The sequence below is a fragment of the Limanda limanda genome, chromosome 18 (genome assembly GCF_963576545.1).
Source record: "Limanda limanda chromosome 18, fLimLim1.1, whole genome shotgun sequence".
NCBI classification, from domain to species: domain Eukaryota; kingdom Metazoa; phylum Chordata; class Actinopteri; order Pleuronectiformes; family Pleuronectidae; genus Limanda; species Limanda limanda.
This window is the reverse complement of record NC_083653.1, coordinates 13,178,585-13,202,842: the sequence shown is the minus strand read 5'-3', so window position 1 is coordinate 13,202,842 and position 24,258 is coordinate 13,178,585. Positions and strand designations below refer to the sequence as shown.

The 24,258-nt window shown below is 41.9% G+C and overlaps 1 protein-coding gene across 4 annotated transcripts in view; it reads right to left on the bottom strand.

Annotated features, from left to right (window-relative positions):
* Positions 1 to 80: 80 nt before the first annotated feature.
* The window catches only part of LOC133024025 (uncharacterized), a 35,999-nt gene continuing 11,821 nt past the window's right edge, over positions 81 to 24,258 (bottom strand). The window contains exons 12-26 of one of the 4 annotated variants that reach the window (XM_061090968.1): positions 21,613 to 21,681; positions 20,938 to 21,059; positions 10,242 to 10,335; positions 9,278 to 9,346; positions 8,600 to 8,721; positions 8,267 to 8,360; positions 7,302 to 7,370; positions 6,624 to 6,745; positions 6,291 to 6,384; positions 5,091 to 5,159; positions 4,328 to 4,420; positions 3,841 to 3,957; positions 1,687 to 1,728; positions 1,298 to 1,495; positions 81 to 1,094 (exon numbers count right to left, since the gene is read on the bottom strand). In XM_061090968.1, the coding sequence (XP_060946951.1) occupies positions 787 to 1,094; positions 1,298 to 1,495; positions 1,687 to 1,728; positions 3,841 to 3,957; positions 4,328 to 4,420; positions 5,091 to 5,159; positions 6,291 to 6,384; positions 6,624 to 6,745; positions 7,302 to 7,370; positions 8,267 to 8,360; positions 8,600 to 8,721; positions 9,278 to 9,346; positions 10,242 to 10,335; positions 20,938 to 21,059; positions 21,613 to 21,681 (1,682 nt within the window). In that variant the 3' untranslated portion in view covers positions 81 to 786. The remainder of the gene's footprint in view (positions 1,095 to 1,297; positions 1,496 to 1,686; positions 1,729 to 3,840; positions 3,958 to 4,327; positions 4,421 to 5,090; positions 5,160 to 6,290; positions 6,385 to 6,623; positions 6,746 to 7,301; positions 7,371 to 8,266; positions 8,361 to 8,599; positions 8,722 to 9,277; positions 9,347 to 10,241; positions 10,336 to 20,937; positions 21,060 to 21,612; positions 21,682 to 24,258) is intronic. The other 3 variants (XM_061090969.1, XM_061090972.1, XM_061090970.1) reach the window with 3 other exon arrangements.

Here is a 24,258-nt window from a genome sequence, read left to right as displayed (position 1 = left end):
TGCAGTAAATGTGACAGATAAATATAGTCTGGTTTGATTTGATGAAATGAACGACAGATTTAGAAAGAATCATTCAGCCATTATGGTCATACCCATACTTGAAGTTTATTTTGTGTCATCATGTACAGTAATTACACATCATACATTCCATTGTAAGCAGTTACAGCAAAATGCACATTAAAACAAACTTTATTTGCCAATCTATTCTATGTTTTGCCTCTTGTAGGTCAATACACAAAGTTGGCTGATTACTGAAAGTGTAGCCTCTGTGCTGTTAAATCTCTTATTTAAAAACCATGACTGGTACAAAGACACAACACATTAAATTATGGCAGCTTTAGAAAATGAACAGCAGACATGGGAAAAAAAACTCATCAATCGATGTCATCATCTCCTCTTTGATTTTACAGTTATACAAATGTTTAAGATACTGATACTATATATTTAGCTTTATTTCATACTCATACATCAATGTTAGAATAAATGTTAAATAAAATACACAACTCAAGATCCATTAATTATACATTTACTCTGTTTGTTTCTGATGTTGTAGCTGAGACCATCCATTGCAATAAAATTGGTTATGTATTCACCCTGTTTGTTTGTTAACAAGATTGTTATCCTAACCCAATAAAATCCGGTGTGGATCAAATTAGGGGTCAGATCTGGATTCACACATTCTGACTTCATATTGTGTGTGGTGATATCATTCCCAACATATAAATAAATGCTGAATTTTATGTAAGCTTTGAGTCATGTCTATAGTCCTGTAGGTTTCAGCAATTCTTATTTTAAATTTTTAGCCTGGCAATATTTTTGTTGAAACCATCCTACAGGGTTTTCAACAAACCTTTCATTAGAAGTAATTTGACTGGTATCTTTACTTCTATGATCACTGTACTTCAGTAATTCGTGTTGGATCTGAGAGACAGCCGTGTCATTTAGTTCGCACTTCAGTAACCCAGGAAAGGTCTCATGGTAGAAAACGTTGACCTGCAGCACATTATTCCTGTCATCAATCGATGTATTTAAACACAGTGAGGACTTGGGCTCACATACATGGTGCATTTTCACCAGAATGACAGGGTTGTCACCTGTGGGGGGGAAAGGATATATATTTAATCTACACAGTCTATAATCAAGACATCTATATTTCATTGAATTCTGAATTAAAAAGACTATGTTAGTTATATATCAATATCTCAGCAACTAAATGTTGATTGCGTACATCTCACATTTCAAACAAATTATATTGAGCTTCTTGTTCAAATGAATTTTGCTGCAAAAAGGCCCTTACCTGGGACACCACTCATCACTGCCTTCACGTCTGACTCAACGCGTGAAGTGATTGGACAGAAGACAATAATAATCTGGCTGTCCTGAGAGTTTTCCAACAGGCGAACGTCGCACTTAGTGGCTTGATTCACTTGATCCATCAGCTGTTTATGTGCGCCAAAGGTTTGACCTCCGACAACCATCTTGTAATTCACTGTGACTATAGGAAGAAAAAAGGTTGTGAAGCTGACACGTGTACAATTACAAGAATCGAGTGATCTTGCTATGAGTGAAGTATAAATTTTAAGCTCCCATTTTCATAAATAAGACCAAGGTAATCAGACCTTTTTACTGCTTCTACTACAAGTAGTACTGTGCTGCTACTGCTGATTGTTGAATTATTCATCTTACCTTCCTGAGAGTTGTGTCCTGACGTTCTGGCGTTTGAGTCTCCTAATTGGAAAGACAGAACCACAGTTTGGTTGTATTATTTTTACCCATTGGAGTCAGGTTGGTTTATATTAAACAAATGCATAGTACATACACACACACACTCACACACACTTTAGCACCATTTTGTCGCCTATTCACTTTCTTGAATTCTCCAGATTTGGCCACAAGTGAAGGAGTTTTATGCCGGGTTTACACCGGAGGCTGAAGAGCCGCGCTGCACCAAGGCTGCCTCGCGGCGTGCAGCGATCGTTTCGGCGTTGAGTCTATTTTTTGCGCTTGACGCGAGCGTATCACTCCAGGAAACACAGTGAAAAATTATTTTAAACGATATTGATGACATACACATTTTATATGTTAAAAAATATAAAAATTCCGGGAATATTCAAAGTTGGAAACTTTCCATGGGAATTAACGGGAATAAACGGGAATATACGGGAATTATCGGGAATAAACTGGAAATGTTGTGGGTAATTTATACTAACTGTATTTACCTTGTCATATACAGACATAAATATAAACATTTTGTTTTGTCATAGGCTGATTTGAGCCCTGGGGAAACTTTGGGCACTTGACTATATGCGTCTGCATCTTTGTGTCATTCTTAACATAGGTCTTTGCACAGTATTTGCAAATGTACACAGCCTTTCTTTCTACATTGGATGGGGTGAAATGCCTCCACACATGAGATAGTGCACGTGGCATTGTTCTGTAGAATAAGATGAGAAGAAAGTTTGTAAAAAAACGCTAATGCAATGCCAGAGATATAAAAAGTTAGCCAAACAATTGGAATCGTCTGTAAACATATTTTACAATTGATGGATAAATTAATGAAAATAGGCTAGATGAACTGATGAACAATCCTCAATCAGCATGCTAATATATTTTCCCCAGTAATATCATCGAAACTTACCTGACTAGTCCTGCACACTACAGCAGGCCTCAATAGCCCTGCTGTAGTGTGCAGGATGCTGGGAATTATCTGTGCATGTGATGGAAGAATGCACAGAGGAGGGTTGAAATTCAACATGCAGCGTGTGCTGCATTCCATACATCTTTAAAATAGAGTTTTGAATGATGTTTTTATTGCTCAGCGTTAAATTTGCGTTTTTTTTTTTTTTCCAAAATTCACAAAATTCCTAGATATAAATGATAAAATATGCATCCCATAGTTTGTATTCCCCTTCTGTTGTCCTGGAGTTTTAATTTGACCAATTTTACCGATCACATTATTAAATGTCCGCCTCTGCCCATCCACTACAGCCACACAAGCAGTCATACAGATAAAAAGAGAGAGGGGGGGTTCTACGTACTCTCCCCATAGGCTTGAGTGGAGAATACGTAATTTACCCTGGACACCCGACATTGAACGGAGCAAACAGCAGAGAAGTTCTTGAAGATGGATGACATTAAATTAATAATTGAAGTGGAAAAGTACAGTGAGCTGTATGATCCTCGGCACATGTTGTATAAAGACAACATTAAAAAGGACAAATGCTGGGACACCGTTGCAGTTAATGACAAATATCAGCTGTATGTGTGATTACGGAGAGGAATAGCAGGATGACCGCCGCGGAGTTAAGAGTGTCCGGTGTGACCAGCCAAGCGCCGGCGCGCTAGGGATTAGCGCTTACGCGTCGCTTCAGCGTCCGGTGTAAACCCGGCGTAAGTATCTCAGGGTCTCATTCACGAGTGAGGGTAAGGTGGGGCATGAGAGTGACAGGTGGGTCAGTGTAGCATCAGCAGTAGTGCACCCGGTGTACCGGACTGTTTGTGGTGAAGAAGGAGCTGAGCCGCAGGGCAAAGCTTTTGATTTACCAATCGATCTACATTCCAACCTTCACCTGCGCTCACAAGCTCTGCGCAGTGATTGAAAAATTTAGGTTGTAAATACAAGAAGCCAAAATTAGTTTCCCCGGTAGGTTAGCGGCGGTTCAGCCATAGAGATATAGGATGAAGAGTTTAGACATCTGGAGCTCGGAGTAGAACTGCAGCTGCAGGTGACAGCTGAGGTGGTTCAGACATCTGGTCAGGATGCCTACTGGGCACCTTCCACTGGAGGTTTACTGGGCACAGCCAACTGGGAGTATAACCTAGAGTAGATCCAGAACTCACTGGAGGCATTGCATTTCCTTTTTGACCTGGAAGCATCTTGGGATCCATCCAAGTAAGAGCTAGAGACCATGGCTGGGGAGGGGGACTTCTGGGGTTCCTCAAGTGTGACCCAATCTTCTATAAGGTAAAGACATCGGATGGATGGATGAATTCATAGTATCAAAAAGTCAATCAAACAACTGCAGTGATCAATCAAATGACGCATATCGACTAGTTGGGCCTACACGACTCATTTACCACGTCACAAGAGTGGGTCACGGAATTAACAGAGATGTACCTTGTTCTCCTTGTTGATGGCGACCTCTTGTTGACAAAGATACTATTGGGTACAAACTTAAATATGATATAGTAATAACTATAATACAAATTCTATATTAAAAAACATAATGTTTATAAACATGAAACTGAAATATTGCTTCTTCCTGTTAATGATGAGGTTTCTAAAGCACTTAAGATACAATGCGCCAAATTAAAACATAAGTATTACCTTTGTCAGCTTTTGAGTCATCCTGCATATTTAGCAATATGTCAATAATGAGACGAGTTTTTTCCATAATGACCTCAGGGTCAATTTGGGCAGCTGGAGGGAGAGTAACAGGTGGAGGGTGTTAGAATTTGAAAGGTAACATAGTTACTTTACACAACACACAGGCCAACACAAAAGTGAGAGTCACTGTCGGTTTCAAAACCTGCTTCTATATATAAATACAGTACGCAGGTGTTGAGCAGGTAGTTTTGTTGATAATTTTACAAAATCAGTCCATTTGAATTTCCCTTTCAGGTGTTCAAGTGTTTCTGAGGGAGGACTAAACCCTGACTGGTGCTTGTACAATAAAGCTTAAGCGAGGGAACTGCTTCCAGCTTCACTATATACTGTGGTCCAGCTCTGACTATAAGGTGGTGCTTTTCTACCTTTAATTACCATGATTGCCGTAGCAACCTGTATTAGTTTTGTGTATTAAAAATGGCCAGAAGAAGAAGCAGGCTATTTAATGTACCGTCTTCAGCATTAGCATAATCTTCAGAAGTGACTTCCTTAGCAAGCTCAAGTCTACACTCTTAAATGTTAATTTAGCAAGTGTGTTGTTATATGGTGCTATGTTATTTTTACTACTAATAAATATATTGGGTTACTTGCATCTGCTACATTTTCTGGACTTATTAACAAAATATTGATAATATCATTTTGGTCAGTATGGTGGTGGTGCGTGTGTTTCCTGTGGCTATGCATGTTAGAAAAGGTCTCTCACTTTTCAGGACTGCAGCTGCCTCTTCGGACATGCGCTGTATTTCCTTCAGTAAATCTCCCATGACTGCACCTGAAGAAAAAAGAAACAAAAAACAAACAGATAAATAACAGGAACAGGACTTTTAGAACAATGAACCTCTTTGTTCACGTCTTCCTCCCTCTCTCTTTCTCTCTCCCTCTTTCTCTCTTCCTGTTTCTCTCTCCCTTTCTCGTTCTATCTCCACCAGGGCCGGGTCTAGGCAGGGGCAAGAGGGGGCCTGGCCCCCTCAAATAAATGTTGTGCCCCCTCAAACTAAATCCCAATTTATAATAATAATAATATAATAAAGCACAATGCCCCCTCAAGATTTGTGGCTGCCCCCTCATACATGCCTGTCTAGACCCGGCCCTGATCTCCACCTCCCCATCTCTTCCTCCCTCCCCCTAGCCCCTCCCTTTTTCTCTCTCTTCCTCCCTCCTTCTTTCTCTCCCTCTTCCTCCCTCCTTACTTTCTCCCCCTCTTCCTCCCTTCATTAATCCCCCCTCTCTATTTCTCAATCTTTCCCCCTTCTCAACCCTCTTCCTCTCTCTTTTTCTCTCCCCCCATATCTTTTTTCGACGTCTTCCCACCCCCCCCCCCCCGTTCCTCCCTGTTTCTCTGCCCCCCTTCCCCCTCTGCCTCTTTCTTAGACTTGATGTTTTTGATAACATATTACAAAAACAAGACATAAACCAGTTGTGAAGACATCCCATCTGACCTGGGAACACCTTGGGACCCCCCCCCCGTACGAGCTATAGAGACAATGGCTGGGGAGGGGGACGTCTGGAATGCCCCATTTGCGACCCAACCTCCCATAAGGTAAAGACATTGGATGGATGGATGAATTCATAGTATCAAAAAGTCAATCAGACAACTGCAGTGATCAATCAAATGACGCATATCGACTAGTTGGGCCTGCACGACTCATTTACCACATCACAAGAGTGGGTCATGGAATTAACAGAGATGTACCTTGTTCTCCTTGTTGATGGCGACCTCTTGTTGACAAAGATACTATTGGGTACAAACTTAACTATGATATAGTTATAACTATAATACAAATGATATATTAAAAACATAATGTTTATAAACATGAAACTGAAATATTACTTCTTCCTGTTAATGATGATGTTTCTCACGCACTTAAGATACAAAGACACCAAAATAAAACAGAAGTATGACCTTCGTCAGCTTTTGAGTCCGGCTGCCTTGTGTTGTTGTTCTTCAGTGGGTCAACATTATCATTAGGGGGGGTCTCCGAACTTGTCAATTGTGACTGCAAAACAAAAGTGAGAGTGTTAGAAATGCCATGTATACTTACAGCTGGCCAAATTATTTTGCAGCTCTCCCAGTTCTTTTAGCGGCATATTTGGGGGGCTCTGAAACACAAACAATATAGCAGAAATAATACTAATCAAGCATTCTACTCATTATTATTCCTGGTTACTAGTTCCCAAGTCATGTATCTCTACTTAGCTGTTCTTCATCACAACTTCTCATAACCTGTTAACTCACCGATTTTTGAATCGTCTGAAACACGTTCTTTCTCAGTTTGAAATCCCCGGTTTTGGGTAACAGCTCGTTCAGGTCCTCTCGAGTCAGTGACCGGATGTCACTGTCGGTTACAAAACCTGCTTCTATAAATAAATACAGTACACAGGTGTTGAGCAGGTAGTTTTGTTGATAATTTTACAAAATCAGTCCATTTGAATTTCCCTTTCAGGTGTTCAAGTGTTTCTGAGGGAGGACTAAACCCTGACTGGTGCTTGTACAATAAAGCTACAGCAAGGGAACTGCTTCCAGCTTCACTATTTACCGTGGTGCAAGTTCTGACTATAAGGTGGAGCTTTTCTACCTTTAATTACCATGATTGCCGTGGCAACCTGTATTAGTTTTGTGTATTAAAAATGGCCAGAAGAAGCAGCAGGCTATTTAATGTACCGTCTTCAGCATTAGCATAATCTTCAGAAGTGACTTCCTTAGCAAGCTCAAGTCTACACTCTTAAATGTTAATTTAGCACGTGTGTTGTTATATGGTGCTTTGTTATTTTTACTTCTAATAAATATATTGGGTTACTTGCATCTGCTATATTTTCTGGACTTATTAACAAAATATTGATAAAATCATTTTGATCAGTATGGTGGTGGTGCGTGTGTTTCCTGTGGATACGCATGTTAGAAAAGGTCTCTCACTTTTCAGGACTGCAGCTGCCTCTTCGGACATGCGCTGTATTTCCTTCCGTAAATCTCCCATGACTGCACCTGAAGAAAAAACAAACAAAAAACAAACAGATAAATAACAAGAACAGGACTTTTAGAACAATGAACCTCTCTGTTCACGTCTTCCTCCCCCATCTCTTCCTCCCTCCCCCTAACCCCTCCCTTTCTCTCTCTCTTTCTCCCTCCTTCTCTCTCCCTCTTCCTCCCTCCTTACTTTCTCCCCCTCTTCCTCCCTTCATTAATCCCCCCCTCTCTCTTTCTCCCTCTTTCCCCCTTCTCCAACCCTCTTCCTCTCTCTTTTTCTCTCCCCCTGTATCTTTTTTCTACGTCCCCCCCTCCCCCCCCCCGTTCCTCCCTGTTTCTCTGCCCCCCTTCCCCCTCTGCCTCTCTCTTTGACTTGATGTTTTTGATAACATATTACAAAAACAAGACATAAACCAGTTGTGACATCCAATCTGACCTGGGAACACCTCCCCCCCCCCCCCCCCCCCCCCCGCCCCGTACGAGCTAGAGACCATGGCTGGGGAGGGGGACGTCTGGAATGCCCCATTTGCGACCCAATCTCCCATAAGGTAAAGACATTGGATGGATGGATGGATTCATAGTATCAAAAAGTCAATCAGACAACTGCAGTGATCAATCAAATGATGCATATCGACTAGTTGGGCCTGCACGACTCATTTACCACATCACAAGAGTGGGTCACGGAATAAACAGAGATGTACCTTGTTCTCCTTGTTGATGGCCTTCTCTTGTTTCTGACAAAGATCATTTTGGGTATAAACTTAACTGTGATATAGTAATAACTATAATACACATTATATATTAAAAACATAATGTTTATAAACATGAAACTGAAATATTACTTCTTCCTGTTAATGATGATGTTTCTCACGCACTTAAGATACAAAGACACCAAAATAAAACAGAAGTATGACCTTCGTCAGCTTTTGAGTCCGGCTGCCTTGTGTTGTTGTTCTTCAGTGGGTCAACATTATCATTAGGGGGGGTCTCCGAACTTGTCAATTGTGACTGCAAAACAAAAGTGAGAGTGTTAGAAATGCCATGTATACTTACAGCTGGCCAAATTATTTTGCAGCTCTCCCAGTTCTTTTAGCGGCATATTTGGGGGGCTCTGAAACACAAACAATATAGCAGAAATAATACTAATCAAGCATTCTACTCATTATTATTCCTGGTTACTAGTTCCCAAGTCATGTATCTCTACTTAGCTGTTCTTCATCACAACTTCTCATAACCTGTTAACTCACCGATTTTTGAATCGTCTGAAACACGTTCTTTCTCAGTTTGAAATCCCCGGTTTTGGGTAACAGCTCGTTCAGGTCCTCTCGAGTCAGTGACCGGATGTCACTGTCGGTTACAAAACCTGCTTCTATAAATAAATACAGTACACAGGTGTTGAGCAGGTAGTTTTGTTGATAATTTTACAAAATCAGTCCATTTGAATTTCCCTTTCAGGTGTTCAAGTGTTTCTGAGGGAGGACTAAACCCTGACTGGTGCTTGTACAATAAAGCTACAGCAAGGGAACTGCTTCCAGCTTCACTATTTACCGTGGTGCAAGTTCTGACTATAAGGTGGAGCTTTTCTACCTTTAATTACCATGATTGCCGTGGCAACCTGTATTAGTTTTGTGTATTAAAAATGGCCAGAAGAAGCAGCAGGCTATTTAATGTACCGTCTTCAGCATTAGCATAATCTTCAGAAGTGACTTCCTTAGCAAGCTCAAGTCTACACTCTTAAATGTTAATTTAGCACGTGTGTTGTTATATGGTGCTTTGTTATTTTTACTTCTAATAAATATATTGGGTTACTTGCATCTGCTATATTTTCTGGACTTATTAACAAAATATTGATAAAATCATTTTGATCAGTATGGTGGTGGTGCGTGTGTTTCCTGTGGATACGCATGTTAGAAAAGGTCTCTCACTTTTCAGGACTGCAGCTGCCTCTTCGGACATGCGCTGTATTTCCTTCCGTAAATCTCCCATGACTGCACCTGAAGAAAAAACAAACAAAAAACAAACAGATAAATAACAAGAACAGGACTTTTAGAACAATGAACCTCTCTGTTCACGTCTTCCTCCCCCATCTCTTCCTCCCTCCCCCTAACCCCTCCCTTTCTCTCTCTCTTTCTCCCTCCTTCTCTCTCCCTCTTCCTCCCTCCTTACTTTCTCCCCCTCTTCCTCCCTTCATTAATCCCCCCCTCTCTCTTTCTCCCTCTTTCCCCCTTCTCCAACCCTCTTCCTCTCTCTTTTTCTCTCCCCCTGTATCTTTTTTCTACGTCCCCCCTCCCCCCCCCCGTTCCTCCCTGTTTCTCTGCCCCCCTTCCCCCTCTGCCTCTCTCTTTGACTTGATGTTTTTGATAACATATTACAAAAACAAGACATAAACCAGTTGTGACATCCAATCTGACCTGGGAACACCTCCCCCCCCCCCCCCCCCCCCCCCGCCCCGTACGAGCTAGAGACCATGGCTGGGGAGGGGGACGTCTGGAATGCCCCATTTGCGACCCAATCTCCCATAAGGTAAAGACATTGGATGGATGGATGGATTCATAGTATCAAAAAGTCAATCAGACAACTGCAGTGATCAATCAAATGATGCATATCGACTAGTTGGGCCTGCACGACTCATTTACCACATCACAAGAGTGGGTCACGGAATAAACAGAGATGTACCTTGTTCTCCTTGTTGATGGCCTTCTCTTGTTTCTGACAAAGATCATTTTGGGTATAAACTTAACTGTGATATAGTAATAACTATAATACACATTATATATTAAAAACATAATGTTTATAAACATGAAACTGAAATATTGCTTCTTCCTGTTAATGATGATGTTTCTCACGCACTTAAGATACAAAGACACCAAAATAAAACAGAAGTATGACCTTCGTCAGCTTTTGAGTCCGGCTGCCTTGTGTTGTTGTTCTTCAGTGGGTCAACATTATCATTAGGGGGGGTCTCCGAACTTGTCAATTGTGACTGCAAAACAAAAGTGAGAGTGTTAGAAATGCCATGTATACTTACAGCTGGCCAAATTATTTTGCAGCTCTCCCAGTTCTTTTAGCGGCATATTTGGTGGGCTCTGAAACACAAACAATATAGCAGAAATAATACTAATCAAGCATTCTACTCATTATTATTCCTGGTTACTAGTTCCCAAGTCAAGTATCTCTACTTAGCTGTTCTTCATCACAACTTCTTATAACCTGTTAACTCACCGATTTTTGAATTGTCTCAAACACGTTCTTTCTCAGTTTGAGATCCCTGACTCCGGGTAACAGCTCCTTCAGGTCCTCTCGAGTCAGTGACCGGATGTCACTGTCGGTTACAAAACCTGCTTCTATAAATAAATACAGTACACAGGTGTTGAGCAGGTAGTTTTGTTGATAATTTTACAAAATCAGTCCATTTGAATTTCCCTTTCAGGTGTTCAAGTGTTTCTGAGGGAGGACTAAACCCTGACTGGTGCTTGTACAATAAAGCTACAGCGAGGGAACTGCTTCCAGCTTCACTATTTACTGTGGTCACGCTCTGACTATAAGGTGGAGCTTTTTTACCTTTAATTACCATGATTGCCGTGGCAACCTGTATTAGTTTTGTGTATTAAAAATAGCCAGAAGAAGAAGCAGGCTATTTAATGTACCGTCTTCAGCATTAGCATAATCTTCAGAAGTGACTTCCTTAGCAAGCTCAAGTCTACACTCTGAAATGTTAATTTAGCACGTGTGTTGTTATATGGTGCTTTGTTATTTTTACTTCTATAAATATATATGCATGTTAGAAAAGGTCTCTCACTTTTCAGGACGACTGCTGCCGTTGGGAACATAAGCTGTATTTCCTTCCATAAATCTCCCATGACTGCACCTGAAGAAAAAACAAACAAAAAACAAACAGATAAATAACAAGAACAGGACTTTTAGAACAATGAACCTCTCTGTTCACTTATTCCTCCCTCTCTCTTTCTCTCTCCCTCTTTCTCTCTCCCTTTCTCTTTCTATCTCCACCTCCCCATCTCCTCCTCCCTTCCCCCAACCCCTCCCTTTCTCTCTCTCTTCCTCCCTCCTTCTCTCTCTCCCTCTTCCTCCCTCCTTACTTTCTCCCCCTCTTCCTCCCTTCATTAATCCTCCCTCTCTCCCCCCCTTTCTCTTTCTCCCTCTTTCCCTCTTCTCCAAACCTCTTCCTCTCTTTTTCTCTCCCCCTGACTTGATGCTTTTGATAACATATTACAAAAAACAGACATAAACAATTTGTGACGACAGAATGAACCTCGCGACTTTTATGGTGGACTGAAAAGAAAAGGAACACTGACCTTTTTGATCCAAGTCACGCGACAGATGATACATATCATCTTCAGTAACAAGTTTCTGTTCCCATGTCGAGTGTAACCAGCAGAGAGCAGCACTGCACAACTTTTCAAGTCAAAGGCAAAGTCACCTTTACTGTCAATTTTTCCAAATGTACACGTTGTATATACCGTCTCTCTCTCTGATCCCCGGTGTACAGCACATATAAACTAGTACATAGTACAACAATGTATGCAGTCGTAAGGCACATGGTGGATTATAGGATGAGAGAAGTGCAAAAAGGAATAGTGCCAAAACTGAAAAAAGACCTAATGGGAAGTAATGTAGTATTATTCGTAATATTGCACTGCTGCATTTTGTTAGGCTTTTGGAAATGATATCCTTCTTTCTCTATGCAGACTCTCAGTGTCAAATACAAGACATAAACCAGTTGTGACGACCGAATGGACCTCACAAAGTTACACTGGAGAAAATGGTGGACGGCAAAGAAAAGGAAAAAGAAACACTGACCTTTTTGATCCGAGTCACGCGACAGATGATTGACTTCAATAATCAATATATATAAAATATAAGAATAATCAATAACTGTCCAATAACTTTAAGGCATCAAGGGTTCGTCTCGTTGGCGATCAAGTGTTTCAGCAGAATGTGAGTCTGACCGTGACAGTCAGAGGAGAAAGTGAATGTTAGAATGTCGACTTGCAGCAACTGTTAACAACGCTGCGATTGACCATTGGTCAATAGGGCAGAGATAAGCTGCGTTCACTCTCTTTATGACTTCGACCTTTGTATTCATATGTTTATGTGTGTGTGTGTGTGTTTGTCAGGCTTTTATAAAATGATATCCTTTCTCTATACAGACTCTCAATGTGTGGATGCAGTGATAAACTACTGCAAGACTTAATATTTATATTATATATAATTTATCATATTATATAATGACTTACTCTCCACTCTATTAACTTTGTGTTGCTTTAAAATGTGATCATATATGATTGCTTGTAAACATCAAGATCATAAATGGGAGCATGACGAAGACCAAACTGTGTGTTGGAGACATTTTCTGCAAAAGGATCACATGCTGGTTTACTGGTTAGTACAGATTAAAGCTTCTGGTTCCAAACCTGCTGGCCGATCAGCAGTGATGCCGGTAACGCGCTACTTAGTAACGTGTTACTCTAATCTGACTACTTTTTTCAGTAACGAGTAATGTAACGCGTTACTATTTCCAAACCAGTAATCAGATTAAAGTTACTTGTCCAAGTCACTGTGCATTACTATTTTGTCATTAATAGTAAAATATATATTTGATTTCGTGCCGCGGATGGGGGAGCAACCGCCCTCCGCTCCGCGCAGCCGGAGGCTCGGTGTGCAGCCGGCCGCGACGTATTTTGGGGGGGGGGGTCCTCGTCCGCCGCGCCTCACGGCGTCTCTGGTGCGGGGGCTTCCTTTCTCTTGGACCGAGGGGTTGTGTCCGTCGCCGGTGCGGAAGGCGGGCCGTCGGAGGGGACCGGTCGGCGGCGGCGACACTGGCCGCGTTCCGGGCCCTTCTCGCGGATCACCTCAGCTACGTCGCCCGCTCCGCTCGCCCCCCCCCCCCCCGGCGGTGCACCTCGGCTGCGCCCAGCAGCTGACTGAGACCTGTTGCGGACCACTCGCCCCACTCCACTGTTTCACTCATTACATGCGATAACAACATAAGATTAGTCCAAAGTTACACATGTAGACATATTATCAGCCTACATGTGGTTTTATACTCTTGTTTTGTTTTGTAAAACCACTCCTTGCTTCTCTAATGCTGTGAACAACAGGTACAATGTTCATGAAAAATGTTGAAAAGAATTTAATAGTTACATTTATAACCAATGTATAAATAGTAAGTTTTGCCATTACAGTGTTAACAGTTAAATATGTCAGGTCAAGAAAGACTGTCTTAATTTTATTTTAGAAAAACAAGTATTTATGTCAAGTGAAGTCAAGAAAGGCTGTCTTTATTTTATTTTTTATTGTTTTATAAAAAAAATAAGTATTTAAGTTAAGTTAATTCAAGGAAGACTTTTGTTTTTATAAAAACATGTATTTTTTCAAGAATTAGTTTTTAAGTTACATTGTACATTGTTGTTGTGTACATTACTGTTAAAAATCCACTAATAAAGTGACTGTTGGCAAAACCGGTTGTCATTTTTATGTTGAGCCGGCGGGGGTGTTGTCGGCAGCTGCGGAATGTAACTAAGAAAGTAACTAGTAATCTAACTTAGTTACTTTTAAAATCAAGTAGTCTGTAAAGTAACTAAAATACTTTTAAAATCAAGTAGTCTGTAAAGTAACTAAGTTACTTTTTCAAAGTAACTGTGGCAACACTGCCGATCAGGGTCTTTCTGTGTGGAGTGCAGACATGGGAAGAACATCCATTAATTGGAGATCGAAAATTGCCCATAGGTGTGAATCTGAGTTTGTCTCATATGTCCGTCCTGTCTCTTGTGTGTGCACTGTGTGTATTTATCTGTTTCTCCCTGAAATGAGTGAGTCTATAGTTCAGTCAGTTCCTCTTCTCAGACGAGCTTTCTGTTCTTTGGAAACACTCAGCATCGCAGATGGCGATGCCGAAGAATAAAGAAAAGCGAGGAGCGATGTAGAATCCAAGTCTGATGTCACTCAGCGGTTTGTTTGCAAGTGTTGGAAGCTGAGTTTGTTTCCTCGAAGCTGTGACACTGTCAGTGAGTGAAGGGCTTTTCTCTCCTGTGTCAGACTTTCCGCAGGGGGCCAGACAGCTCCCGGTGGTGCTTCTTAAGGCCGGCGCATGCTTCTGCGTTTTCAGGGGCCCGGAGACGCAAGAGCCCCGCCGGGCCCCTCACGCCCCTTCCTACGTCCTTACGTGTGTCGGCCAATTTTTCTAACTAGACGGCAAAGCCCCGCAAGCGTCACCCGCCTGCAAGGGCTGTGATTGGTCTGCTAACTACATCATTTCCGGAGTCGCATTTCCGGTTCATGCCCGGAAACCACGGAAGATTTAGAAGAACGAATATGGACCAAATAGAAGAGCACTTGGCAGAAGAGATCCGAAACTATGTCCACTAGTATAACCCGTCACTAACCGGCGGATTTTTCCGCCAGAAAAAGGCTCTGAGGAGCCGCCGCGGCGATGTAAATATATCGCTCTTCTTCGTGCCACACGCGAAGAAGATCCGACTTCGACAAAAAACATTACTCCGCCTAGTGTTCTGGCGGGGAATTGCATGGCAACCCGCGCAACGGTTGGAAAACCATGAATGACAACGAGTCCTGCGTTACAGCTGCGTGCCTGCGGGCCCCTGACAACGCAGAAGCATGCGCCGGCCTTTAGTCTCCGTCATGTATGGTGATGGAATATGAGAGAGTTTTGTGCAGATCACTCTGTGTCGCTTGCTCTGTACGTGATGACATGCACCACTGAACATGTGCGACTGCTCCTTCAACGGTTTAGCGTTGTTCCTGTGCAGCTCACATGCTTTTGATATTCGCTTCAATCTTTGAACCCTCTACAGTGGAACAAAACACAAAAGTTAATTATGTCAAAAGAAGAAATGAATGCTTTATTTACAACGAGAACAACAGAAGCTCTTTGATATTCTCTGAGTGGAATTTCTCCCAGTACTCTAGCTTAATCCCACAGTTCAAAGGTGTGAATGTGATTGTGATGGTAGTTTGTTGGAGTGGCAACCTGCTCAAGGTGATTCATTTATTGTGTACAAATGTCACATTTATAATTATTTAAATTCAGTGAATTAGAAATTCAACATTATACACTTCAAAAAACAAGCTATCCTGCACTCTGATGTACTGATTGGCTTTAAGGCCAATTTATGCTTTTACGTATTTTGTAAAACTGATAGATAAGACCGCCCTATCCGTCGTGGAACGCCCTCTCCGAGCGCCTCGGAGAGCTTTTCGTACACGTCTGATTTTTCTAACTCTCCGTCTTCATGACGGAGAGCCCACGGACAGCTCTTGGCTGTGATTGGTCCGCGAACGACATCATTTCCCTACGACGTCATTTCCGGACCTCAAACTTCCTGTTTCCTTCCCTGTCACATCAAACCCAATCACAACTATGATTCTACGATTAATGTGACGTGTGTGTTAAGCCAACGGAGTTGTCCGGCTGACGGTGGCTCCTTAGAGCACTGACGGCATGTGTGCACGGTCACAGATGGTTAGAACGAGCTTTCAAAACGGCGCTAGCGGGCTAGGGTAGCGGGCTAGCAACCATGCTAACTGCGGTGGTAACAGTGCAAAAACCCGCTGTCACGACTTTAATTCCACTTCTATCATGACACTGTTTCTATAATACGGTCAGGTTAGAAGCAAACACTGGGTAGTAGTAGTTAGTGTCGGGAGTCCTGCTGACTGTGTGTGGAAGCTGGGGAGAAAGCTAGCTCGGATGGGAGCTAGCTAGCTCCGTGTAGCCTCAAGCAGATTCAAGCTGTGGAATCAGCAACACAGTTCGGAAACAAGACCGGGGAACCGCTGCGCTAAGAAACAATAACATCAGCATCTTGACCCGCTGGGTGTCACTTTATTTAGTTCTGTTAGTTGCCATGGTTCAGTGTGTGGGAGGCAAGCTAACAGAGGTAAACAGAAACACGTGGACTTCTTCTTCCCAAATGGGGTAGGCTTCTCTGAGCTCGTCTTCCGTTGCGCCACCTATGGGTTTGGCGGTGAATTTTTCTCGACGTACAGTGGTTGGAGAAGTAAAAATCAAAAAGACTCATTGCCCCCCGTGGAGGCCTCTCCGAGAAACGGAGAACGTAGAAGCATACTGGAGGCTTTCATTTAAGGCCACTGCTGTAAATTTCTGTGTCATTGTTTTTTTGTGTCCAATTGCTCCAATATAGTTCAGTCATTATATTTTATTTAGTACTTGTGCTGCCACAATCTGTATTTATATTTTACTTAATACTGAGCCTATTACTTGTGTCTTTCAATCACCTTTTACTTAAAATATTTGTATTGTGAGTATCTCCATTAGCACGTACTTCTTTACAGTGACAGTTTTGTAGTAGTTCTGGTGGCGAGACTTTCATCTCGCAGTGAACCTATTCTTCACTAATTTTGAAGTTTTATTATTCTTATGCTCTTGTGTGTGCTACTGGATGACTAAATCCTCGGGATCAACACAGCATCCATCCTTATTTTATCTTATCTTATCTAATCTTATATAATTCGGAGCATAGTGGTGTTAATCCAGTTGTAGGCCCTAATCATCACCAATTCTTAAAAACATTAGCTACACATATGCATATTGCCACAAAGTAATGTAAGTATGCATGTATTTAAGTACATTTATTAAATATTATGTGAGGTGAACTTCTTCAAAGCCTTAAATGAGTTGCACGTAATAGGAAACAAATACATTCTGAAGATAAACACTAAAGAATCATTCGGCCATTATGGTTATACCCATACTTGAAGTTTATTTTGTGTTATCATGTACAGTAATTACAGATCATGCATTCTGAAGCATTACATTGTAGCAGTTGCAGCAAAATATACATTAAAACAAACTTTATTTGCGAATCTATTCATTGATTTGTCTCTCGTATAGGTCAATACACAAAGTTGGCTGATTAATAGGGTTAGAAAATGAACAGCAGACATGGAAAACAAACTCATCAATTAGTGTCATCTTCTCCTCTGTGATTTTACAGTTATACCAATGTTTAACATACTGATAATATATATTTAGCTCAAGATTAATTATACATTTTCTCTGTTTCTGAGGTTGGAGCTGATACCATTCATTGCATTATTTATTTTTTTACCTCCATTAAAGTAGTTATGTATTCACCCTGTTGTTTGTTTGTAAACAAGATTGCTATCCTAACCCAGTGGTTCTCAAACTTTTTCTGTCATGCCCCACTTTGGAGCTACAACATTTTTCATGCCCCACCCGCCCCAACAAAATTATGACAAAATGGGCCAAGTTTAACATGTGTATTTACATAAGATGAACATTAAATCCACATAACTTTCAGAAATTTCTGATGTGCAGATAAGAAACCTTTTCCAAACAACTTTTTGTGACATTTGTCGCTTTAAAAAAGAAAAAATATGATAAAGCTCAACCAAAAATAACACATGCATGCGACTGGGGTGTAATGTTTCTAAGTCTCTTCTTAGTATGTTGGGTCTCATAGAGTTTTCAGACATAAAATACACACTGGTCTCTCCTCATGTCCTAATGCATTGACTGTGATTTGGTTACTTCTCTGCCGTTGAAGAGATGCGGACGTCAACACATTAGTTCAGCTATAATATTAGTTCCGCCTCACTTTTCCCCCTCCTGGTCACGCGCACCACCTTTTGTGCCTCCGCGCCCATCTTCCCCGCCCGAATCAAACAGGTAAGGAATTGTTGGAAAAATACTCCAAAGAGAATAACTTGCACTGGTCTCTTCACTTCTATGATAACTGTGCTTCAGTAATTCTTGTTGGATCTGAGAGACAGCCGTTTCATTTAGTTCGCACTTCAGTAACCCACGTAAGTTCTCATGGTAGAAAACATTAACCTGCACCACATTATTCCTGTCATCAATCAATGTATTTAAACACAGTGAGGACTTGGACTCACATACATGGTGCATTTTCACCAGAATGATGGGCTTGTCACCTGTGGGGGGGGGGGTGGGGGGGGGGTGGGGTGGGTATATATTTTATGTTCACAGTATATAATCAAGACATTTTTATTTCTTTGAATTCTGAATTAAAAAGACTATGTTACTAATATATCAATATCTTAGCAACTAAATGTTGATTGCGTACATCTCACATTTCATCCAAATTATATTTAGCTTCTTGTTTAAATGAATTTGGCTGCAAAAAGGCCCTTACCTGGGACACCACTCATCACTGCCTTCACGTCTGACTCAACGCGTGAAGTGATTGGACAGAAGACAATAATAATCTGGCTGTCCTGAGAGTTTTCCAAAAACCGAACGCCAATAGTGGCTTGATTCACTTCATCCATCAGCTGTAGATGGGCGCCAAAGGTTTGACCTCCGACAACCATCTTGTACTTCACTGTGACTATAGGAAGAAAAAAGGTTGTTAAGCTGACACGTGTACAATTACAAGAATCGGGTGATCTTGCTATGAGTGAAGTATAAATTGTAAGCTCCCATTTTTATAAATAAGACCCATTTAATCAGACCTTTTTACTGCTTCTACTACGAGTAGTACTGTGCTGCTACTGCTGATTGTTTAATTATTCATCTTACCTTCCTGAGAGTAGTGTCCTGACGTCCCGGCGTTTGAGTCTCCTAATTGGAAAGACAGAACCACAGTTGGTTGTATTATTTTTACCGATTGGAGTCAGGTTGGTTTATATTAAACAAATGCATAGTACATACACACACACACACACTTTAACACCATTTTTTCGCCTATTCACTTTCTTGAATTCTCCGGACTTGGCCACAAGTGAAGGAGTTTAAGTATCTCAGGGTCTCGTTCACGAGTGAGGGTAAGGTGGGGCATGAGATTGACAGGTGGGTCGGTGTAGCATCAGCAGTAGTGCAGCTGGTGTACCGGACTGTTTGTGGAGAAGAAGGAGCTGAGCCGCAGGGCAAAGCTTTTGATTCACCAGTCGATCTACATTCCAACCTTCACCTGCGCTCACAAGCTCTGAGCGGTGATTGAACAAATTAGGTTGTGGATACAAGAAGCCAAAATGAGTTTCCCTGGTAGGTTAGCTGCGGTTCAGCCATAGAGATATAGGGTGAAGAGTTAAGACATCTGGAGCTCGGAGTAGAACTGCAGCTGCAGGTGACAGCTGAGGTGGTTCAGACATCTGGTCAGGAGGCCTCCTGGGCACCTTCCACTGGAGGTTTACTGGGCACAGCCAACTGGGAGTATAACCTATAGTAGATCCAGAACTCACTGGAGGCATTGCATTTCCTTTTTGACCTGGAAGAATATTGGGATCCATCCAAGTCAGATTTAGAGTTCATGGCTGGGTAAGGGGACATCTGGGTTTTCTCAATTTTGACCCAATCTACAAGGTAAAGACATTGGATGGATGGATGAATTCATAGTATCAAAAAGTCAATCAGACAACTGCAGTGATCAATCAAATGACACACATCGACTAGTTGCCCTGCACGACTCACATCACATCATCATTTATCACATCACAAGAGTGGGTCAAGGAATAAACAGAGATGTACCTTGTTCTCCTTGTGGATGGTCTTCTCTTGTTGACAAAGATCATATTGGGTACAAACTTAACTGTGATATAGTAATAACTATAATACACATTATATTTTAAAAGCATAGTGTTTACAAACGTGATACTGAAATATTGCTTCTTCCCGTTATTGATGAGGTTTCTCAAGCACTTAAGATACAATGACGCCAAAATAAAACAGAGGTATGACCTTTGTCAGTTTTTGAGTCCTGCTGCCCTTTGTTGATGTTCTTCAGTCGGTCTTTATCATCAAGGAGGCTCTGCATTTTTAGTAATATTGCAATAAGGAAATGGATGAGGTCCATACTGACCCCAGGGTTAATTTCGGCAGCTGGGGGGAGAGTAACAGGTTGAGGATGTTAAAATTTGAAAGGCAACATAATGACTTTACATACCACACAGGCCAAAACCAAAAGTGAAAGTGTTAGAAATGCCATGTATACTTACAGCTGGCCCAATTATTTAGCAGCTCTTCCAGTTCTTTTTGTGGCATATTTGGTGGCCTCTGAAACGCAAAAAATATAACAGAAATAATACTAATCAAGCATTCTACTCATTATTATTCCTGGTTACTAGTTCCCAAGTCATGTATCTCTAATAAGCTCTTCTTCATCACAAATGGAGCGACGCCGGCGAGCTAGCTCTGGCAGGTAACTCGAGCTGCGCGTTTCAATCATGTGACATACATCCCGTGACATTCATCCCGTGACATACACCATGTGACATACTTCACTTGCCACAACCAGCCATAGCCTCATCCACCTCATTAGGCGGTCTATTTAAGCAGAGGGAATTCCCATCACTCTCTCTCTGATTCCTAACTGCTACGCATTACTATAGACAACTGCCTCAGCCCCTCCACCACCCCAGCATCCACCTGTAGGCTCCAACGGGGGGGTTACAGTATTAGCTCATCACTCCCATCATTCCCGTGTAATCATAGGGGGAGTGATTAAGTTGGAGCATAGACGCCAAACACTAAACCTGTTCTACCGTTGAATAAATAATTGAACGTGAGTTGTCTGACTGAACTTCTTATAACCTGTTAACTCACCGATTTTTGAATCGTCTCAAACACGTCCTTTCTCAGTTTGAAATCCTCGACTCCGGGTAACAGCTCATACAGGTCCAGTCGAGTCAATGACCGGATGTCACTGTCGGTTTCCAATCCTGCTTCTATATATAAATACAGTACACAGGTGTTGAGCAGATAGTTTTGTTGATAATGTTACAAAATCATTCCATTTGAATTCCCCTTTCAGGTGTTCAAGTGTTTCTGAGGGAGGACTAAACCCTGACGGGTGCTTGTACAATAAAGCTACAGCAAGGGAACTGCTTCCAGCTTCACTATATACTGTGGTCAAGTTCTGACTATAAGGTGGAGCTTTTCTACCTTTAATTACCATGATTTCCGTGACAACCTGTATTAGTTTTGTGTCTTAGAAATGTGGCAGAAGAAGCAGCAGGCTATTTAATGTACCGTCTTCAGCATTAGAATAATCTTCAGAAGTGACTTCCTTAGCAAGCTCAAGTCTAAACTCTTAAATGTTAATTCAGCACGTGTGTTGTTATATGGTGCTATGTTATTTTTACTTCTCATAAATATATTGGGTTACTTGCATCTGCTACATTTTCTGGACTTAACAAAATATTAATGATATCATTTTGGTCAGTGGGGTGCTTTTGCGTGTGTTTCCTGTGGATATGCATGTTGGAAAAGTTCACTCACGTTTCAGGACGTCTGCTGCCTTTGGGAACATGAGGTGTATTTCCTTCAGTAAATCTCCCATGACTGCACCTGAAGAAAAGACAAACAAAAAACAAAAGGTTAAATAACAAGAACAGGACTTTAAGAACAATGAACCTCTCTGTTCACGTCTTCCTCCCTCTCTCTTTCTCTCTCCCTCTTACTCTGTCTTTCTATCTCCACCTCCCCCATCTCTTCCCCCCCCCCTCCCTTTCTCTCTCTCTTTCTCCCTCCTTGACCGTGACAGTCAAAACAGAAGAGCTGATCCCCGGTGTACAGACCATATAAGCTAGTACATAGTACAACAATGTATGCAGTCATACGTAGGGATGGGTATCGTTTGGTTTTTATCCGATACCGGTTCCTAACCGATACTTTTAAAACGATACCGGTGCCTAAACGGTGCCTGAACCGATACTTTTTTCAAAAAAGTGCACAAAACGATGCTTGACCAAGAAAGGCTTTTTTTATTGCCAAATATGTTAACTGTTTAAAGTAGATTATAAATATAAATAAATACAAAACCCTTTTTAACTTAAAACTATGAATAACATACGAACTGTTAACAAAAGTTTACACTATACTTAAATAAATACAAATAAATACAAAACACACACACTCTGACTCGTGACTCTGACTCCGGTGCCTGAGCCAAATGAAGACTGAGGGTCGCTTTTCCATCACTCAGAGACCCCCGTGTCTCCGCGGTGGGGGCTGTCGCAGGCAGGCTTCTGCCCGCCTTCGCCCACCTAAAATGCGGTCGCTTTTCTGAAACATTTCTCGGCGTGGCCTTCGTTCCTCCCGCCCCAAGCCTTTCCAAGCCGACCCGGATCCGGTCGCGGCGCACCGCCACGGAGGAAATGCGCCCGGCGGAGGGGAGAGGTCCCGCGAGGAGACCCCCCCCACCACCACCACCTGCACGGAAGCCCTGACGCACGCGGGGCGCGGGCAGCGGAGACAAGAGTCTGTCCACCGGCGGCCGCGGCCGTCATCCGTGAAGGAAGGAGCGGAAGTGTGAGGAGGCGGGACGAGCGGAGACCTCAGGCTTTGATTGGCTCAGGTACCGAAATGAGGCACCGAAATCTCCGTTGCATTTCGGTCCGGGTAGGTATCGGTTGTATTAGAACCGGTTCCATATTGGAACCGGTTCCATATTGGAACCGGTTCTCGGTACCCAACCCTAGTCATACGGCACATGGTGGATTATAGGATGAGAGAAGTGCAAAAAGGAATAGTGGCAAAACTGAAAAAATACTTCATTGGAAGTATTGCACTGCTGCATTTTGTTAGGCTTTTATAAAATGATATCCTTTCTCTATACAGACTCTAAATGTGTGGATGCAGTGATAAACTACTGCAAGACTTAATATTTATATTATATATTATTATCATATTATATGCTGCTGATTGTTTAATTATTCAACTTACCTTCCTGAGAGTTGTGTGCTGACGTCCCGGCCATTGAGTCTCCTAATTGGAAAGACAGAACCACAGTTGGTTGCATTCTCTTTACCAATTGGAGTCTTCCTCCCTCCTAACTTTCTCCTCCTCTTCCTCCCTTCATTAATCCTCCCTCTCCCCCCCCCCCCTTTCTCTTTTTCCCTCTTTCCCTCTTCTCCAAACCTCTTCCTCTCTTTTTCTCTCCCCCTGTATCTTTCTCTCTCTACGCCTTTCTCGCCCCTCTACCCCCCCCCCCCCCCCTTCCGCCCTGTTTTTCTGACCCCCTTCCCCCTCTGCCTCTCTCTTTGACTGGATTTTTTTGATAACATATTACAAAAACAAGACATAAACCAGTTGTGACGACCGAATGAACCTCGCAACGTTTATGGTGAACGGAAAAGAAAAGGAAAAAGAAACACTGACCTATTTTAACCGAGTCACGCGACAGATGATTGACTTCAATAATCAATATATATAAAATATAAGAATAATCAATAACTGTCGAATAATTTTAAGGCGTCAAGGGTTCATCTCGATGGTGTTAAGGCGTGTTTTTTTATCCTATATAATGAGAGAAGCCGATCCAAGATTTTGGTTCAATCAAATGTTTTATTTAAAGATACAATGAAAAGTTATTCATAGCTATGGACAATTATCACAGCCTATGCTAATTAAGTTAGCAGTAGGAAGATGAAAATGGCCCCGAACAGCAGGGGCCGTGTATAGTTATAACAGTAGAATTGATGTGATTGGTTATGAATATTTGGAATCCAGGAAGTGACAGCGAGCAGCTCTCCGTCATGCACCTACGCTACTCTACCGGTTGCTAGGGCAACTCTATCTACCCTGACAGTCTGATGTTGTCTCGTAATTCAGCCTTGAGTAGAAAGTGTCTTGCTCTAGCCATCTTGGCTGCACCAACTTAACCATAACAAACCTCTCTTCGACTCTCCTATCAGGACAGCTGTTAGACTGACCATCCTTGTGACGTACAAACATTATTAGCAAATTCCAAATATTAAATATGTTAAGCGAAAGGTTGAAAATAATGATTTGTATAAGGTAATGTTATTGACCCACTGCTCCTACCTCCCCTTCCGCCTTTATGAAAAGAGTCTGTGCCATTATGGTTTGAGAACCTATTATTGTGTGTGTCTGCTCCATCAAAACAATCTTGACTGTGAATGT